The sequence below is a fragment of the Centruroides sculpturatus genome, unplaced genomic scaffold (assembly GCF_000671375.1).
Source record: "Centruroides sculpturatus isolate CEXI.00-Female unplaced genomic scaffold, Cexi_2.0 scaffold890, whole genome shotgun sequence".
NCBI classification, from domain to species: Eukaryota; Metazoa; Arthropoda; class Arachnida; order Scorpiones; family Buthidae; genus Centruroides; species Centruroides sculpturatus.
This window is the reverse complement of record NW_019385014.1, coordinates 302,079-321,816: the sequence shown is the minus strand read 5'-3', so window position 1 is coordinate 321,816 and position 19,738 is coordinate 302,079. Positions and strand designations below refer to the sequence as shown.

Genomic DNA, 19,738 nt, shown 5'->3' with positions numbered 1-19,738 from the left:
TTACCCGATTTTTTCAGTTATCCGACCAACCTGAGTCCCCAATTGAGTCGGATAATCGATGCTCTACTGTATATAAATAAAAATACTCTTTTAAACAAAAATGTATAATAATAAGGTTGAATTTTTATTAACTTAAATAAATAGCCATAATTTTCAGAGAAACGAAATTTTTGAATAAAAGTTCATTTTTATTATTAATATTATTATTTAAAAAATTAAAATTTAATTTATATTTATTGCGGAAAATAAATACCGCATCATTAAATGCTACAAAATAATAATAATAATAATAAAGTAAAATTTCAATTTGTTTGTTCAATTTCAGGTTTTCGTAAAATTCAAAATGGCGACGTCCAATAGAGTTCTATTTTCTTGTCGGGAAATTTGGAAGCTTTTCAATTATATTAACCGTCATTACGGAAATGCTAAGGTAAAAATTCATTAAAATGTCAATGATTATTGTTAGCCTGTCAGATTGAGATGTTATGTTAAAATATTAATTATTTTTAAAATTTTAAATTTTGTCCGTACAAATCACGTATTAACCGGTAGCGTAGTGAATGTTTGTGAATGAAGTTTCGATTGTCATGTTTACTTTTATTGAATTCGTTGTATAATTACTGTGACCGAAGACAATTGATTACTTTTAAACCGGAAGTGACATCATAAAAATATTTTGAAGGGTCGTGTTTAGAATTATGGTCTTTATGATTGTTTTGGTCGTTTAAGAGGTTGATAATATTGATGTCTCCGCCCCCCTCATAACTAGAATCATACCATTTCTCAGTATTATAAATAGTTCTTTTTAAAATTTTACTCAATAAATACTCAGAATGGTAAAATTCATGTATAGGTGGAATAAGCAATAAAGGAATGAAAATACAATATTGCCATTCTTTAACCATTAAAATGTCTTGGGGTATTGGGAAACAAACATGATTGACATATAAAAGAATAAGAGGAAATGAATGGTTACAGCAAAAGGAAAAGGTGACATTATTTGCATCTATTCTATACTTAAGAGTTGAAAGAATACTTTTCTACTTCAATATAATGCTTTATTTTTTTATTTTCATATTTTGTAATATTACAATACAAAATACAGTTTTAAAAATAGTTATGTAATTAGGAGCAATTGTGAATACTATCTTATATGATATTAATATAATATTTTAGTATAGCTTTAAGTGAATCAAATATATGAAGTTTGAAAGTTTATCATAATTTATACCATATATATTATATATACATGCATTAAAAGAGCATTAGGTAAATTCAAAGGGCACAGAAAAGACAAATGTCCTCCTTAACCAAAAATAAACAAATTATAAAACAAAAATATCTTTCTGAAATATATTTATATGTACAGTACATGAATGTGTTTAAGTCATTTTATATTTTAAAAAATTTATGCAGAAATTATTTCTAATATTATCTATGATTGTGTCTCAATATACCATAGCATACATATTTAATGTATTAATTATTATATTTACATAAAATTAGATTATAAAAATAATATTGATTGAACTTATGGATCAGTTTTATAATTTTTTTTTTTAATAAAATTTTAAAAAGTTCATCATTCTATCTTATTGACCTTGAAAATCAATTCTACACTATTGATCCAACTCTGTTAGTGGCATTAAGATCTAGAATTATTTTTCTGGAAGATAGTGTCACCTTCGTGGTCAAGCACAAATACACTCATAAATTTTAAATGGATCTTTAAAATATATAACCCAAAATGCTGTAAGTTTATATAAGAATATAAGTTTTATTGTCATTTTGAAAAAGTTAATGAGATTATATCTCATTTGTTTCTTAAAATTATAATGCAATTTATTAATAAAACTGATTATAAAGGGATGAGAAAAAAGTGATTAATTCTTAATGAATATTTTCAATTTTTTATAGTATCATCATCAATGATGATGATCGTATAAAAGAATGAAAACATCACTGAATAAAATTTATTTTGGTTTCTAGAATTAAGCTTTTTTTTCTCATCTATTTAAATATGCTATCAACCTCAAATACTATTTAGTAAATAGTATTTATAGTATGTTGATTATAAATGTTCATCTAGAAGGAAATCTATAATATTTTCCACAAGATGGAGTTACAGTCATATTCTAATTCATAAAATAAGTTATATTATTATATATTTTTCTTGTAAAATGCTATACAAAGTGTAATAAAATTGACATTAATGTGCATATAAAAGGTCATTTGGGAAAAGATGATGATAGTTGTAAATCTGTGCTAAAAACAATCAAGATAAATTAATGGAATAAAAAATTAACAAAAACAATGTTAAGTAACTAGTTGTAATTGTGTATAATTTAATTTAATAAATTTTTTTTATTTTGTGAACAATGTAGCTATGGAAACTGGCAATGACATTGCACAATATGTTTTTGTGTCACTGATTAAATATTAGTTTGGTTTATTTTTTTGCATTATTTCTGTTTTATAGTGTTTATTAAAGTAAGTTATTGTTTATCCATTATCAAATGACACTATCCATGTTAACAAAATGGCTTGTTAAGTTTTCTGTGAAGATAATGTAACCAGAAGATCAGGAACCAATGTAAATGTTATAATAAAAATAATTTTGAATAAATATAAACTGATAAGAAATGAAAAATAATAATCTCATTCAATACTTCTATTGTATATTAAATATGGCAGAACTTTTACTATATCAAATGCAATAGCAATTTAAATTTAAAAGTATCTAATAGTAAGTGAAAATGCTACATACTAAAATGCTTTTTTTATTATGTTAAATATAGCCTATTATTATCATTAATGCTTACTACAATGTCTTTCTTTTTATATTAGCAATTTATTATTAAAATTTTATTTTAATAAATGTAAGAGTTTCAACTATTGTAATTATGAAAATATAATAATTGAATTTTATATTTTATATAGAAAGCAAAATATAAATCAGTAATATTAGATACATTGAATTCACAATATATAATTCTTTACTCAAAATACGTTCAAAACATTTAATTTCCTACCTTAGCATTTTAAATATAATGTATTATTGACATTTCAAATAGATACATCTTGTATATTAAAGCACTCTTTATCAAAAATTTTTTAATATTTGTAGATATTCATCTAATCCTAATTTTCTATGTTTGAAAAATAAAATGTCATTAATCTCCTAAAATTTTTTTCTAGTAGAGATGTGTATTATTTGATTTCAATATTATAAAGTTTCAATTTGACACACGAATCATGTTTATGAGTCTTGTTTTTTAGTTGTTTAACAATTACTAATTTAAAGTCATCTTAGTATGTCCTCATATCACAGGAACAATTAAACACCAACTGAGCCAATTTTTTTTTGTATGTTTGTTTTTCTATGAAAGATACAGTAAGAAGACTTAATTATTGTAGTTGTCTGTAGTGGTATATTGACTTATAACCCCTAAAAAATGGTTAAAAGAAACAAAATGCTGCATAACCCTGCACCTTAAAGTTCCTGGAGAAATACATTTTACTTAATCCATAAGCAGTTTAGATGATGTAGGAAACTAATCAACTGTCATCAAAAATTATTTTGGAAAGTTCTTCATTTATTGGACAGACTATAAATATATAATACCAATAAATAATAATAAAATAAATTCAAAAAAATTAAATAGAAAAAAATTCTAATGTGGATAATATCTATAGTACATTTTATATTTAAGGAGCACCCTGGGTTTGAGATGAGTTTGAGAGTGGCATTGTATCTAGTATGGCCTTTGGCAGAATTAGTAAATTAAATAAGTAAGTGGTAAATAAAATAATTGCTGTTATCATCATCATTGTTGATTTTATTACTAACAATATGTTGCATGTAGACTGTACAATATTCAATGACACAAGTTTGAGGGTCAATTACTTAGCTCTTATTCATTGCAGAGAATTAACAAGTGTTAAAACCAACAGTAAGATTCTAAATATTCTCTGAGAGCCATTAAATAGAAAGGAAGAATTACTGGAAAATTACCAGCTTTCGAGATATAAGTTTAAATAGGATGTTTTAATTGATACTATTATATGAATTAACATACAAAACCACAAGAGAAAACTTAAGATGAGGCAGACTCTTATGTACTTTGGTGGTTTCCAGAAAAATCATGATAACAGAGAATGTCTCATGCATAAAGATTTTTCATAATTTTTTAAGACATTTTTGTAGTCAGTTATGTAACCAGGAATAAACCATGGGGGCTAGAGGGGCAAACTAAAAAAATTTTGAGTAGTAATTTGTTTCAGTTCTACCAGATTTATTAGCTATTAGTTTAAGTGTAAAATAAGTAACAGTAGCCTAAATTGTGCTGAAGAGAACTAATTACACAGAGAACATACTTGTAATTGACTATGTCAACTTTATTATAAGAGGAAATGCACTTCAGGTTTTCTGCCTCTTTTCTATTTATTACAGATTTACCTAATTAAACAATAAATGCTATAATTGTAATACAATTTACTGCATACATAATATTCACATTAAAAAATTTAAACATAGTAAATTACCTTTGATTTAAATTTATTAGTGACCAATGTGTGAATCAACTTTGTATTCATAAACTAATAAATAAAATAAAAATTAAGTAAACATAAGGCTATGATAAAAAAAATTACTTTCCTAAAATGTTAATTTAATTACTTTCCTGGCTGTTATAACAGAAAGAAAGTAAGTGATCAGCAAAAAAATACCCCCCCCCATTTTTACATTTTTGGACTTAGGACACCTTGAAACATTGAAAAATGCAAAAAAAATTTGGGGGTAATTTCTATATGTGTGGGAGGACAGGATTTTGTTCACTTTGTTTGAAGTTTAATAATTTCTGTGCTTTATGTCAAAAATTTTTGAAATTTTGCAGGGAGGTTTGTGTATTAGGGGATTGGTAGTTAAAGGTCAAGGAGGTGGGGAGATAATGGGGGTTGTGTGTATCTCCAGTAGGGTAGGATTTAATGACAATTTTTACAATTATAATTAAAACTCATCAAAATTAAGCTTTTTGCCATTTTTAACTATGATCAAATGTAAAAAGTTTTGTAATAAAATATGATAACAGATGGCACCATCAAAATTTTAAATGTTGCTGGGAAAGTTGAGCAACTCATTGCTGGTTTATTTTATTTATTAATTTGTGAATACAATGTTAATTCATCCAGTGGTGACTAATGTATTTAAAAAAAAAAAGTCTAAGATAATTTAGTGTATTTAAATTATTTAATGTGTGTATTATATATTCAGTGTGGTATATTAAAATTATATAGCATTTATTGTTTAATTAAGTAGATCTGTAATAAAGGACTGAAGAGGGGCAAAAGGCCTAAAATGCATTTTCTTGTATAGTAAAGTTGGCATAGTAATTATTGATATGTTCCCTGCATGATTAGTTCTTTTCAGCAAAATTTATGCTTATCACTAAAGGATCTATCAGGAGAATGAGTAAAAATTAAACAACAAAACAGTAACCCAAGTGTACATAATGAAAGTAAAGTACATAGTCAGCAGTGTCCATATGCAGTATATAAGTTGAGTGGATTTAGACACCTCATAGTCCTCAGTAGCTATAGGTCTTGTAGTAAGTTTAGACAGGAAAAGCTGTTGGATAAATTTAAAATTGAAATTTAAAATCTGGCAATAAGTTTCTCTGGCTTTCACTGACTTTAAAACAGATAAATTGTAGTTATAGATTTCAGCATCTAAGTTCATTCAAATTCAATTATAAAGATTAAGAATAATAAATATTTCCAGAAGAAATAACTTACTAGTAAAGTGCAGGTTTAACTGATGAAAATTTAAAATGGTGAGTGATTATATATTAAAGTTCTTGATATTTAAAAAATACTAAAGATTGAAGTCTTTAATTTAAATAGAAAACAGATATTTTCTGGATATTTTTCATTTTAAATAAATTCAAAAAGTATTTGAATATGATTTAAATAATAATTAGAAAATTAGTCAGAAATAAAAAATTAATGAAATTAGGGATGTTTCAGTTTATTTCATTCCTTAATTTTGTATTTCTGTCTAGAAACATTTCATCTCTGAACTTTAAAGAAACTTTATAGATATATTATGTATTTAAATATCATATTTTTATTACTTTGGTAATAAAAATACATTTTAAATTATGTTTGCATAATTTAAAATGAGGTAGAGGTTTGTGCTATTTATTTTGGCAGATAATTTACCTTTGCCTTAACTGAAGGTTATATTTAATATACAGTATTAGAATATTTTATTGGAATCAAAATTGAATAAAAAATAAACTGTTAAATTAAAGAATATTAAAAAACTTATTTATATCTAATATTTTTATAAAGAACTTAAGTATTTTTAAATCTTTTTTACTTTAAGATTAAAAAACTTTTAATATTCTGAATGCCTATGGTAATTATAATTCTTGCAACAAATCGATAGAATAATTTTGTTTGGACTCTGCATTAAATTCATTTCTATATATTTTTAATAATGGTAACTAAAGAGTTTTATTAGAGAGGACTTACAAAAATGAAAAAAAATCTATTGTTTAAAATGTGTTATTAATGATGGCTTAAGAAATAACGTGTTTAATTTTTTCAAATACTGTGATTAGAAGAACTACAAAAAATTATTATATAATTTTAGAGTAATTTCTTTTAATACATCTTTTTATACAAGGAAAATTGTTGAGTGAAAAATTAAATATAGAATAAGTCATTTTAGTTTTTAATTACGGTACCTAAAGATGTAAAAGTGAAGTTTTTAAAAATTGAATTTCTTAATTATAGAGCGTTTCTGTTTTATATTGAAAAACTGTTTGCTTGACTGCTTAAAACATATTATAAATGCAAAATAATGATAGATTTTTTTTTGTATTTATTGATGCGTAAGTTAAAACACGATTATGCTGTCTATAAAATTTTTAGACTAACTTTATAAGAAAATGAAAAGAAAAGTTTAAATTCTGAAACAAAATAGCATTATGAATATGATCACAATAAATGATATTACAATTACATAGCATTTGACCAAAAAGTAATTACATCAATAGATATATGTGGGTCATTTTAAAAATTTCCTGTATGGGTGTGCCACCTGTTCACTGGGAAAAAATGACAACAGCACTACAGTGCACATTGAGTACTAATCTTTGGTGAACATGTAGCAGTAAGATCAAGTGAGATTTTGCATTGGTATTGCAAAGTGGATTGTGAAGAAGTACAATGCAGTTTTTCATGTCCAGATATACATAAGTTGATAAAGTTCTATGTGCTGTTAACTGTTAGGAAAATCAACAACAGAGAAACAACTTCTAGGAAGACCTTAGCAGCCATGTACCATTGTATGAGACTTAGATGATGGTTTAAGGCTATTTGGGAAGGATGAATAGTCATCACTGATGTTTTTTTTATTCATGTGGGCACTCCAAATGCAGCAGAGACCCATCACATATTTTGTGCTGTTCTGGAGATGGATTGCAATATGTATGTAATGATTGTAACAAGTCAGAATATCTTCTGAGACTTGAAATTTGTGCTTTATTCACTTATAAGTCAACACAGTCCCTTACCAGCATTGTGACATTCAAATTTTCTGGTGGTATGGAAATGGAAGATTCTTGGACATTCACCTTACTTACTAATCTTTCCCAATGTGATTTCTTTCTGTTTAACAAAGAATAAGAAGCAGGTGGGGCTGAAAGTTTAAAGTAATGGATGAAACCAACATTTCTATACAAGAATCTCTATACTATCTGAACAAGATGCACACTGTAAGAATGCAATTAACCATTGACAAAAAATGTATTGACATCAGTAGCAAGTACAGTACATTGGATAAAGGACATTTATGCTTTCCATCATAAAAAAACTAGTTTTTATTTTCCACTCTTAATGCAACCATACAAAAATTTTTGAAATGACCCTTGTGTATTGAAGTACAAATTTAAAACAATAATATACAATAGAATCTCAATTACTTGAACTATACTTAACCATAATTTAGATTAACTGAAACAGTTTGTATTTTTTTTATTTTTTTAATATATTACTGTATTTAATTCTATAAGCGTACTTAAATCCCAGATTAGAATTTGATGACTGTTGACAACTGGTTCAAAGCATTAGAGATAAAAGCTCTCCATTTCCAATTGAATACAGTATATTTTCCTATTACTGTTAAATACAGTACTATATTTGGGTTTTGTTGAAAAAGCAAGGCTGATGTGTTTTTAATAAAACAGAAGGGATATTATGGGAATAACTGTAAGACAATGTTTTTTCTAAGTAATCTTCAATCGTGGATCATTTCCAGACTGTTTGACATATTCTTCTTATGATTCAGTTTAAATTTTTGGAAAAATTGATCTGATTTTAAAAGGAAACAAATAGCCTATTAGAAGATAATCTCTATTGGACTCATTTGAACTTTATATCTTCTTGCAACCTGCAATTTTCATTACAATTCTTTAAAAATTATAATTGTATTAAGTGTGCTTAAAATTAAGAAAGTACAGAAATATCTTAATTCTTTTGTTTATTTTTTAATCTCACATTTTAAAAATTGTCTTATGCAGAAAGTATAAAAGAGAGTAAAAATTATTTAATTCAAATAAATATAATTGTTGTCCTCAATTTATTACAATGTTTTTTTTTACAATTTAAATAATTTTGAAATAGTTCATTTAAAATTTGATAATTAACATCATATAATATCTTTACAATTTATTCATACTATATTATACTGTTTTTTATGAAAATTGCAACATCTTCAAAGAGATCAGAATGGCCTGCAGTTTGCAAGATGAGTATATCACAGTCGGACATGCAAATGCAATTTGGAACAGTGCTCTATAAACTTTATTGTATTGGGTATAAGTGGAGGACACAATGGGAATGTTTTAATCAGTAATTGACCGGAACTCAGTTGTTATGATATTTCCAATGGCTCACCACTCTCTCTTACTGAAGTTCTCATTATGAATACCTTATTCACTTTGAACCAGACAGAATTATTGAGATGAGATAGAAAAAAGTCTACCTTATCATCAAATTGCTGTTCATTTGGGCAAAATACCAATACATTGATGTAAACATGGCATCAATGGACAAATGAGACCTATATTCAATGGTGCTTGGAATGTAGATGATGAACTGATTAGATACAGATTTTCTGATGAATCACAATTCAACCTAATCACCATGAAAACTGCACTTTTGTTTGGAAACATCATGGTGAATTGCATCTGGAGGTTTGCATGGATTGTCATGTTTGGATTGTTTACAATCTTGTCTCGTACACATTTCTAGCATCCTGAACAGCCAGCACTATATAAAGGATGTTTTAGTGGCAAAAGTGATTCATTTTCTCTATATAATTCCTGATGCTCTCTTTCACTATAGCCAGAATGTCCAAAACTTAGAGTCTCTGAAAATCAATTGCTAAATTTTAACAATAAATTTGTTTGAAGATGAGTGACAGGTCTTCTGTAACTCATTAAGGAAGGACATGGCATCTTCCCTGACCTGCACTTTGCCAGACTTTTCCTTGATTGAAGATATCTGGGATATGGTAGCATAATGATGATACTATATCCCAGACATTAACATATCAGATCTCTCCACCAGTCACTATAGAGGTGTTATGGGATGTATAGAAGCAGCCTTACACTCTCCAATAACAAATTCAGGATCTCTCTCATTCACAGGTTGTACTATTGCTGGACAAGAATGAACATCAGCTCATCTTAAACTTTTGCTCATCCATTCACTGACCAGTTCACCCACCCTGAAATAATTTCAAATCTACCTATATTGATCATTATTGGAGAATTGTTTAAATATTAATTAATGTTTGTCCAGTAGTTACATATTCTCATTTAACTTTTTTCTGCTTATATATCACTAAAAATCAATTGTTAAATTTTAGAAAGAACCATTTGATAACACCCACCCAATTAAAACAATGTTCTATACTGGAACAAACATCTTAGTTTCATTACTGCTTTCATTCAGTGCTTCAGTATATAGAGATTGTTATCTCTGCATGTAATGGCTTTATGAGATACTGAATTTTGTGCTAGTATGGCTTTATAAGCTCTAAGTTTAATCAGTTATTTTTTGTGATATAAGTAATCTGTAGAATAAATTTTGTTTGAATAGCTCATGTTTTTCTTGGCATTGCAATTTTCTCCAACAATAGTGTATAATGAAAATGCATGAAATACTAANGCCTATTTACATTTTATATTCTGGATCACTGTGTTATATTGATAAATAATAGCATATAACTTATTGAACAAAAGTTAAAATAATTTCTAAATTAAACTAAAGCTTATATGAATTATGATATAAAGATCTGTTTTCATATTCGAGATGTAACGTTTATAAATATAATAATATTGAGGTATATTAGGAAAATCAAATTAAATAATACATGATAAACGTGGATGATATCAATCAAATTTCTCAGGAATAATGGCAAACGAATATGTTGAATATTTTATTGCAAAATTAATGAACAGCTGTTCATCACTCATGTACATTATTTTATGATGATTAATCGGAGAAAAGCTTGGAGATACTTCTGTGTTTTCAGATAGCTTACACCATTTACTTTTCCTAAATTTTAACAAAATTTATTCAGGCGCTTCATACTCCTTTAAAAATGAAATTTCTTCTATTATTATTTCTTAAATATTGTTATATTCTTTAAGGATTTTTCTTACATAACCTCCAAATACGTTACGATACCAATGTCGAACATTAACTTATTAATGCATGAATATCGTTATTAAATATCCCAACAACTGATCATCACTTACATATTTGATCTCTTCTTTTTGAAATTTCTTAAAAATTATTATATGTTGAAATCTGCGTAAACCGGCTTTATACGATACCGAATATGTTTTCCGGTTTAGCCAGGTTTTACTGTATTCGTTAATGATTCATCTTAGATGACTTCCAAATAATTCTAATTTATTTAGAGGTTACCTGAGATATTCAATCAATACTTAAGGTATCAATACAATATTCATACATTAAGTTCCTTATCAATGACTATAATTTGTCTGATTATCATGACAATAAAATGTTTAACTCGTTAATCATGTTTAAGATTTAAATATTTTATATTTTGAAAAATTAAGAAATTAAGAATGTCTAATTAAATAAAGAGAACACCATTGAATCATCTTGAAAATTATAAATTAATTATTCTAGCTGTTGCAAATATCATGTTATCATCTTTCATCTGTACAATTTGGAAAGTTAAATCTCAAATTTGATACATTTATTAATGAGTAAAGTTACAGAGAGATCAAAATGACTTTCACAATTAAATACTCGTATATGCGTTGTTTTTAAATTTCTTTCTCGTTCCTAATAACGTAATTATTATCAAAACTATTGCTATTCTGTGATAAATTTTAATAAAAATTTTTGCTTTAAGATTCAGCTGCTAGAGCAAAATTTGATGCTTATGTTTCAGTAATACACATATTAAGTATGTTTTATAATGAATTTTGAATATAAAAGGCATCACAAAACAGATTCTTCACAATTTTTTTGACAGATGAACAGTTGTGGTGCTCATTTTGTCTGATCTTTCATTACAGTATTTGTTAAACTCTTAATCATCAGTTTCATACTTTACATCTGTAAATGAAATAAAATTTTTGTACTTTGTTTCTTAACTTCCAAAATTTGTTAGAAAGTGTACATAATATGCATATTACAGCAGTACCAAATTTTATCCTAGTGGCTGAATTTGAAGTAAAATTTTCCCTAAAACAAAAACTGAATACTCAGGAGAGTATTTATATCAAATTTGGTTTAAATTTTTCTATACTTTTTTCTACAGAGTACTTTCTACAACAGTATTTTTTAATTTCTAATTACAATCTATACTAAATACTCTGTTTTAAATACAATCACCCTGTATATTAGATCAATTTGATTAGATTAGTTTTAATAACTTGATTAATTTATTATTTATTTTTAGTGACAAATTGATCAGAAAGTAATATTAATTTTTAGTAAGATTTAATATGATGTATTTAACACATTTTAAATTAGTTAAAATAAGTTACCTTAATTTAAATAATTTATAGGTTTTAATTTCTTTGTTAATAGCTCTATATGTTACTAACATTCTTACATTTGTAAATAAAGAAAATATATTGATCAATTCAAAATAATTCAACTAATTTGCATAAAAATGAAATTTAAAAAAAATTAAAAGTTATAGGAATTGCAATTATATTCTTAACCTAATTATTAATGAACATATCAGTATTATGATTAATAATGTTTTTGTTTATAATATTTTTTTTGAAAGGCTATCTTAGTTTGGTATGTGTGTCGTTATTTCAACATTACTTTTACTTTCAAATAGCAAAACAGCACTCTGAAAACGTCCTAGTTACATAATTTTAATAGCTTCTTTCCTATTAGAAATCATGCGTCAATAGAAAAGAAAAAAACTTTTATTGTCATTATAAAAAGTTATTTTAAAAACTCATAAAGAGAGTAAAAGGAAAATTGAACAAATAAACTAGGAGGAAATTTTAATTTCTTCCAGGAATGAATGGCTTTTGGAGTAGTTGTATGGTAAGCTTAAATTTTAAATTATCCAAGTTTAGTTTTAACAAGTAGTAATTTTTTTTCTTGAACTAAAAAAACAAACACACACCATATACATATACTTTATACAGAATGTACTTAATATAAAAGAAGCTTTAGAATTATTTTAAATTAAAACAATTCTAAAGTTATTTTTATATATTCTATTTTATTAGCATTAAATATATGGCATTTTATGAAAATTGTGACTTATTTATTCTGATAAAAATTTTATTTCATAGAAAAATGAATGCAAAATTTAGTTATACTAATTCTCATTTGTATGTGCAAGGCTTTCATAACTGTATAAAAAGAAATAATAGAATATTCAAATAAAACTAAAGAAAAAGGAAATTTTAAGAGCTACTTATGTTCCTTTGTTTTCAATTACCGTACATTTTATCTTATAAGATGCACTGTTGTATTGGATGCAACACATTTTTCAAGTCTAATTTTTGGAGGAAAACTATTTTTTCCATTGTAAGATGTATCCTAATTTTTAGATAAATTATTGGTACAAAAAAGTGCATCTTGTAAGGTGATAAATGTTTCCAGTTTTGACTAATACATTCTTATCATTGCAGCAAGTAGAATTCTGAACTTAAAGTATAACATACTAATTAGTATTTCAGATATAATAGATTTGTTTGTATTAATAATTTCACTTTTTATAGTAAAGTATATTGATATTGACAATTGTTTTTGCATTAATACATTTACATTTCTATTATATCTGATATAGTTTACGTTAAATTTGATTACTTAACTTTCATTTTTCTTTGTTAACAATTACATAATATATGTCAAACACATGTTTTACATACATAAGAAATAATATCCCAAAACTGTAATTGTTTTAATAAAATCTGTATTATTATATATAAGTATGCCATTGTAATCAACATTATCATTACATCATATACTATATCACATCATATTATATTGTCAATTAAGCAATAATTTATTAACTGAAAAAAAAATGTGATAATTTTTCTAGACTTTTTTAAAGACTAATTGTATGCAAATTTGATGTCAAATTAACACANCTATTGCTTCGTGTAAATCATAAAAATTAACAGATGATATAAGGTATTATACACAAGTTTATAGAAATTATTTTATGAATGATGGTCCTAATGAAGATTGATTAAAATTAAATAAAAATAAAAAGAATAAATAAAACTATGTATCTTCTTCATCTGAACAAAAAGTATCTCCAACTGTGGCATTAAAAAATTGTTTTTATATTCCAATTATTTAAAGAATATTAGAATAAAAATAAATAAAAATTAATATAATGTAATTAAATGTTTATTTTATTGATATATAAATGCAAATAATAAGGGAATATTAGAAATGAGAGAAATATTTCTCTCATTTCTAATATTCCCTTATTATTTGCATTTATATATCAATAAAATAAACATTTAATTACATTATATTAATTTTTATTTATTTTTATTCTAATATTCTTTAAATAATTGGAATATAAAAACAATTTTTTAATGCCACAGTTGGAGATACTTTTTGTTCAGATGAAGAAGATACATAGTTTTATTTATTCTTTTTATTTTTATTTAATTTTAATCAATCTTCATTAGGACCATCATTCATAAAATAATTTCTATAAACTTGTGTATAATACCTTATATCATCTGTTAATTTTTATGATTTACACGAAGCAATAGCAATAGATATCCAATCAATAGTAATAAATAATTATTAATTATTGTGATTTAATTTAAAAAATTTTTATAATGTATGCTTTGTTTATTTTATTATTTTGATATATAAAAATTGTCATTATTCTTTATTTATAATCTTTTCTACTGAATTTCAATTTTTTTTCAAGTTTATTATTAGTGTTTTGAAGTCAGTAATTTCAAAGGTTTACTTTTGAAATCATTAGAATAACTTAATATTATTGAACTTATTAAAATATGTTTATGGATTCTTTGCCCTTTTCCACAAAGGACAACAATTGCACTCATATTATTTATTGTAGATTATTTGATCAATTATTGACATTATTATTTATTGATAAAAGTCATTTCGTGTTTGGTTTAAGATTCAAATAAAAAATCTTCAATGAGTGAGAAAAAGCAATCAAGTATTTTGCATTTCTTTTGTAATACTATATGTAACCTTGAATTAATCAATGTCCAAATGTCTCCATAAACCGCCAAAATTTTTCTGTGGACCATAAATGGTCCATTGGGTTGGTAACCACTATTAGATATAAATGGTGGGATGTGCTAAACTAATAGTTTCCATATATAACATTTTAACATGGATAATAAAAGCAGTTTGAATAAGATAAAATTTAAAAATAGATAATTTCTTTTTAGAAAATCGTTTATTAATTCATTGAAACATAAGATGATGGAGAAAACAAGCTATAAACTGAGGAGAAGGAAGAGAAAATGAATAGTTGAAAATGAAGAATTAATTTAAATAAACTAAGTCTAACAATTCTCTTCATTTAATTTTAGTTCACTAGTTCTGTGTTTAACCCTTGTAATATTGAGAGAGGTACATTTGTACCAGTGGCATGTTATACCGTGAGCAAAAAGTGCAATTGCCTGGGGGCTCTCCTACAAACAAAGGGTCTCAAACCAATCTTTTATAAGAAAATATTTTTCCCAAAATATTCCCTGAAGAAAAATGTGGGCTATACCTAGGGCCCCATAATTCAGATTTGACTGGACCCCATGAAGTTACAGGATTTGTCCAATAAATATTGGGAATGAAGTCGTAAAAAAAATTTATCGGCGATATATGTACAGTGAGTTAATATCTTTAAGATATGACCATCCTGCATCAATACACTGCTGTCAATGCTTTTTTCAGTCTTCATATGCCCCTGGAAGTCAGCAACTGCAAGGTTGTTCGTGCTCAATTGTCCTGAAATGATGTCCTTCCAGGCTCCTTTTGATCCAAGGGAATAAAAAGAAGTCGGAGGAGTCAAATCTGCACTGCAGGGTGGTTGGAGCTGCATTGGCACATTGTGTTTGGCTGATGTCTCTTTTATAATTGCATGTGTGACTGGGTGCATTGTCATGATAGAGCATCCAGGTATCTGTGATTTCCCCTCGAATGCAGCAGACCCTAATCAAAAGTTTCCATAGCAAATTTGTTCAATTTAATGCAAAATTTGATGGCAAAACTCTTCTCGATGGCATCTTAATTCTCAATGAAAGCCCTAAACACACTTTCACTTCAGGCAGGATCTACCCACTCCAAAGGCTCAGGGACAATTGAGCCAGGTCTTGTAGCTTACATGACACCCCCCACTGGTTCTACCCATAGAGACTGCCTCCACCCCTTCCCATTGGTAGGAAAAAATCAGTCTTGATATTTATTGGACAAACCCTGAATAATATTTCAATGATTTAGTCACCCAATCCAGTTTCATCTCTGTAAATAATCATATTTAGAAGAAACTAGTTTACACTTTTAATTAAAATAATTGACCAAAATAGTAGTTGGGTTACATATGTAGCTGACCTGGTATTTTCCATGAGAAGTCAACTGCATCAGAACAGTATAATTTCAAACCTAGTTTGTTTTTCACCATATTGCAACTAAAATTATAGTTGACACAGTGGAAAAAGAGATAATACAGCATTTTCTGCAAGAACAGATGGTCAATTCATATTTTCAGCAACATTGTCAACATTGGATTTGGCATTTGCAGTCCTTTGGAACAAGCCTAAGGGTGATCCATCAGATAACCATTTTGTTGCATCTGAAGAACTCGGAAGGAGTTAGAAAACGTTTGTGCAGAAATCATTTTTCATTTATCCAGACCAGAAATTGATTTTGTAGTTGTTGGTACATAAGATATCTACAGTTTATATTATAGTACTATTTTCACTAATATACTAACTTTGCTTTAAAAATATAGTTAATCTTTGTATTACATGGGTTAAAAGTTTGTTTACAAATAGAAATTTCACTGTGAATTAAAATAAAACTTGGTTAAGAAATATTTAATGTTGACTCATCAGTGGCCACATGAATTCCTTCCAAATCAATACTAGTAGTTAAAAAATTTAACTATTCTTTAAGATGTTCATTGCAACAAATTTTTAAGTAGTTGGTATTAACTGAACGATGTGTTATCATTAACAGCCAAAGAACCCATCTAGACTATATGCATAATTTTGAATAATGTATACTGATTTCTCTCTCATGTTATTTTGAAACTGCATATTCTAAACACTTACAATTTGAGAATCCTCTTATATATGTTTTCATCTAAAATTATTATTAATAAAATTACTACTACATTTTGCATTGGGATCTTTGAAAACAGCTTATGGTTGAACTGTTCTTTATCATATTTTGTTATTTCAATATAATTAATATATATGTATGGAAAAAATTTTCAAGAATGTTATTAAATAGATAGATATTGGAAATTGTTTTGCATATTATGCTATATGATGTGTTACTCAAAGCAGAATCATTTATGGGTTTATTTTGTTATAAATATTTACTATAAAATTATAGATTTAAAACATATTTTTTAAAATATAATCATTAATTAAATAATAATCTTGTTTATACAAATTCAAATAAAATTTAGAATTTTTATTTTCAAACACATTTGTTACAAAGAACAATCATAACAAAAATATGCAAATAATTGCAATTTCTTTATTAGTATAATTAGTAAATAATACCCTAAAATGATTTTTCTTTGGATTTATTTAATACTGTGGTATATCAAATATAATTAATTTGTTTTAAATATTATTTGATGTATACAATTGTATTTCTTTATTATGTTATATCTACAGCATTTTTTTTTTCTGTTGTAAATAAGGGGCCATTTATGAATTACACGTACTGTACAGTACTGTACTGTTTAAGGGAGGAAGAGGATTGTGAAAAGTACATCATTCTACATGATGAGGAAAAATCAAGACATTGGGCTGCAATTCAAAAAATTATAGACCTGTAAATTCCCACTGTTTGTCTGTCCTTCCTTCCTTAATCCTGAGAACGGAGCTAGATGAAAGTTGAGACCAGATATGGAAAGCTTAGGGGCAGGAGGCCCTGATTAACTATATATATAGTTAATTGTTATAAATGTTAATTCAGTTTAAAAATTTTCCTCTGAAAGGAGTTAGATAGATGACCAGCATGATTCTATTGCTAACAGGAAAAGTATGATGTACAGGTGCAAAACACTACTAATTTGATGTGGAGAGAATATATTTTAAATCAAATAAATTAAAAATATGATTAAAAATTGCAGCCCAGCATTGTGATGATGTTACAATAAGTTAATGAACTTTCTCATTACACCAGGTTGTATATATTCAAAATGCGCAACAACCTACAAATAACCAATAACTGGCGTGAAATTCTTCAAAACATCGGCAAACGTTTTTGATGCCCCTCCTGGACTCGTCTTCAGGCTTATTTTTATATTTTTCGTTGTAACTGGATTCTTTAATTCAAATGTTTTTTAAAAATTTGAAACGTGCCATTTTTCTAAAAAAAATTTTGAAAGTGGAAGGAATCCATGAGCTATTTCAATAAGCCTGAAGACAAGCCCAGGAGGGGCATTGAAAACGTTTGCTGATTTTTTGAAGAATTTCACACTGGTTATTGGTTATTTGTAGGTTGTTGTGTATTTTGGTTACAGTAAGTAATTGCATGTTAACTATGTAGATTTTTTTTACTAATGTTAGTGGCATAGAAATTTGCTCATATAAGCCTTTTTACTAGTCATGTGAATAAACTATCAGTTAAATAAATTCTGCAAATATTTTGTAAGTCATTACTTCAATACCAGGGAATCTATGAACTATTGTATGGTACACATAAAGGGGAGAGAGAGTGCCAGAAGGAAGTCAAAAGTGGTTCAAAAATTGTACATGTAATTAACCCGGCGTGAGTGAGGCGGGGTATGTCATACCCGAGAAGATTTTAAATGCAGATTATTTAATGTTGTTTTTGTCATGGAAATCCCGTCGTCACAGTAGCTGGAGATAAGGGAGTAGGAGACGAGGTGCAGTGTTGAGTTTAGTGTTGCGCCTGCGTCAGCGGGAGATACACATGAGCAAAGGTGACTGGGGTACGTCACACCCGACCTTATAGTCGGTGTTACATTTTTGAGTTGACAGTAAGTTTATGAGTTATAATTATTTATAGTATTTTTAGATTTATTTCTAGATTTCTCAGATGATGATCTTTGCATTAGACAACAAAACATGCATTATCCAAGGGAAACTCGAAAGTGATTACTGATCATCTGGGAGAACCTTCATTATCTGTTTCCAAAAAAGTGGGTAGTAAATATGTCAGGTGTGGTGACTGTACTAAAAAAACAGATAGAAAAACAAAACATTGCTGTTCGAAGTGTGAGAAGCCAATATGTATGAAGCATATGATTTTTATGTGTGGAGATTGTTTTGATTTGTAGGTGTAATGTTGGTGCTGTGCAAATTGATCTCATAAGAACTTTTAGTTTTTTTTCTATTTTTATAATTGAAAGATACTATAGTTATGTTGATTAACCAAAGAATTTGTAATTTTGTTAGAATTTTATACGAAAAAATGTTAAACTACCAAAACTTGTAGTTTTTCAAAGAAAATATAGACACTTTGTTATTTCAATTAAAAAAAAATGCTTTTCAATNATTTTGTAAGTCATTGCTTCAATGTCAGGGAATCTATGAACTATTGTATGGTACATATAAAGGAGAGAGAGAGTGCCAGAAAGAAGTCAAAAGTGGTTAAAAAATTGTACATATAATTAATGGATGGTCCGTAAGATACGAACTGTCTTGAAATATATGGTTTTTGTTGTTTATCCTACTATTATGAAAAAATAATTTTGTGTTGTAATTAAATATAATTGTATTTCAATCACTAGGGGGAGCAAACGAAAAGTGTCTAGTGGTTATGGCAGAATAAAATATATTTCCTACTAACTACTAATAATTTTAAAATTCTTTCAGAGGATGTACACAACAGTTTTACAATTTTGCAGATTTATGTTTAAAGTTATGATTTATTTTATGATTGTTTCTTTTAAACTTATCTTTATTTGACGATACATTTATGTGATTTTTTTGGTAATTGTGTC

The 19,738-nt window shown here is 26.7% G+C and overlaps 1 protein-coding gene across 3 annotated transcripts in view; it reads left to right on the top strand.

Annotated features, from left to right (window-relative positions):
- Nucleotides 1–330: 330 nt before the first annotated feature.
- The window catches only part of LOC111633429 (hydroxymethylglutaryl-CoA lyase, mitochondrial-like), a 46,791-nt gene continuing 27,383 nt past the window's right edge, over nt 331–19,738 (top strand). The window contains exon 1 of one of the 3 annotated variants that reach the window (XM_023377992.1): nt 331–430. In XM_023377992.1, coding sequence (XP_023233760.1) covers nt 344–430 — 87 coding nt within the window. In that variant the 5' untranslated portion in view covers nt 331–343. Of the gene's footprint in view, nt 431–970; nt 991–12,329; nt 12,622–19,738 lie in introns of those variants that run through there. The other 2 variants (XM_023377994.1, XM_023377993.1) reach the window with 2 other exon arrangements.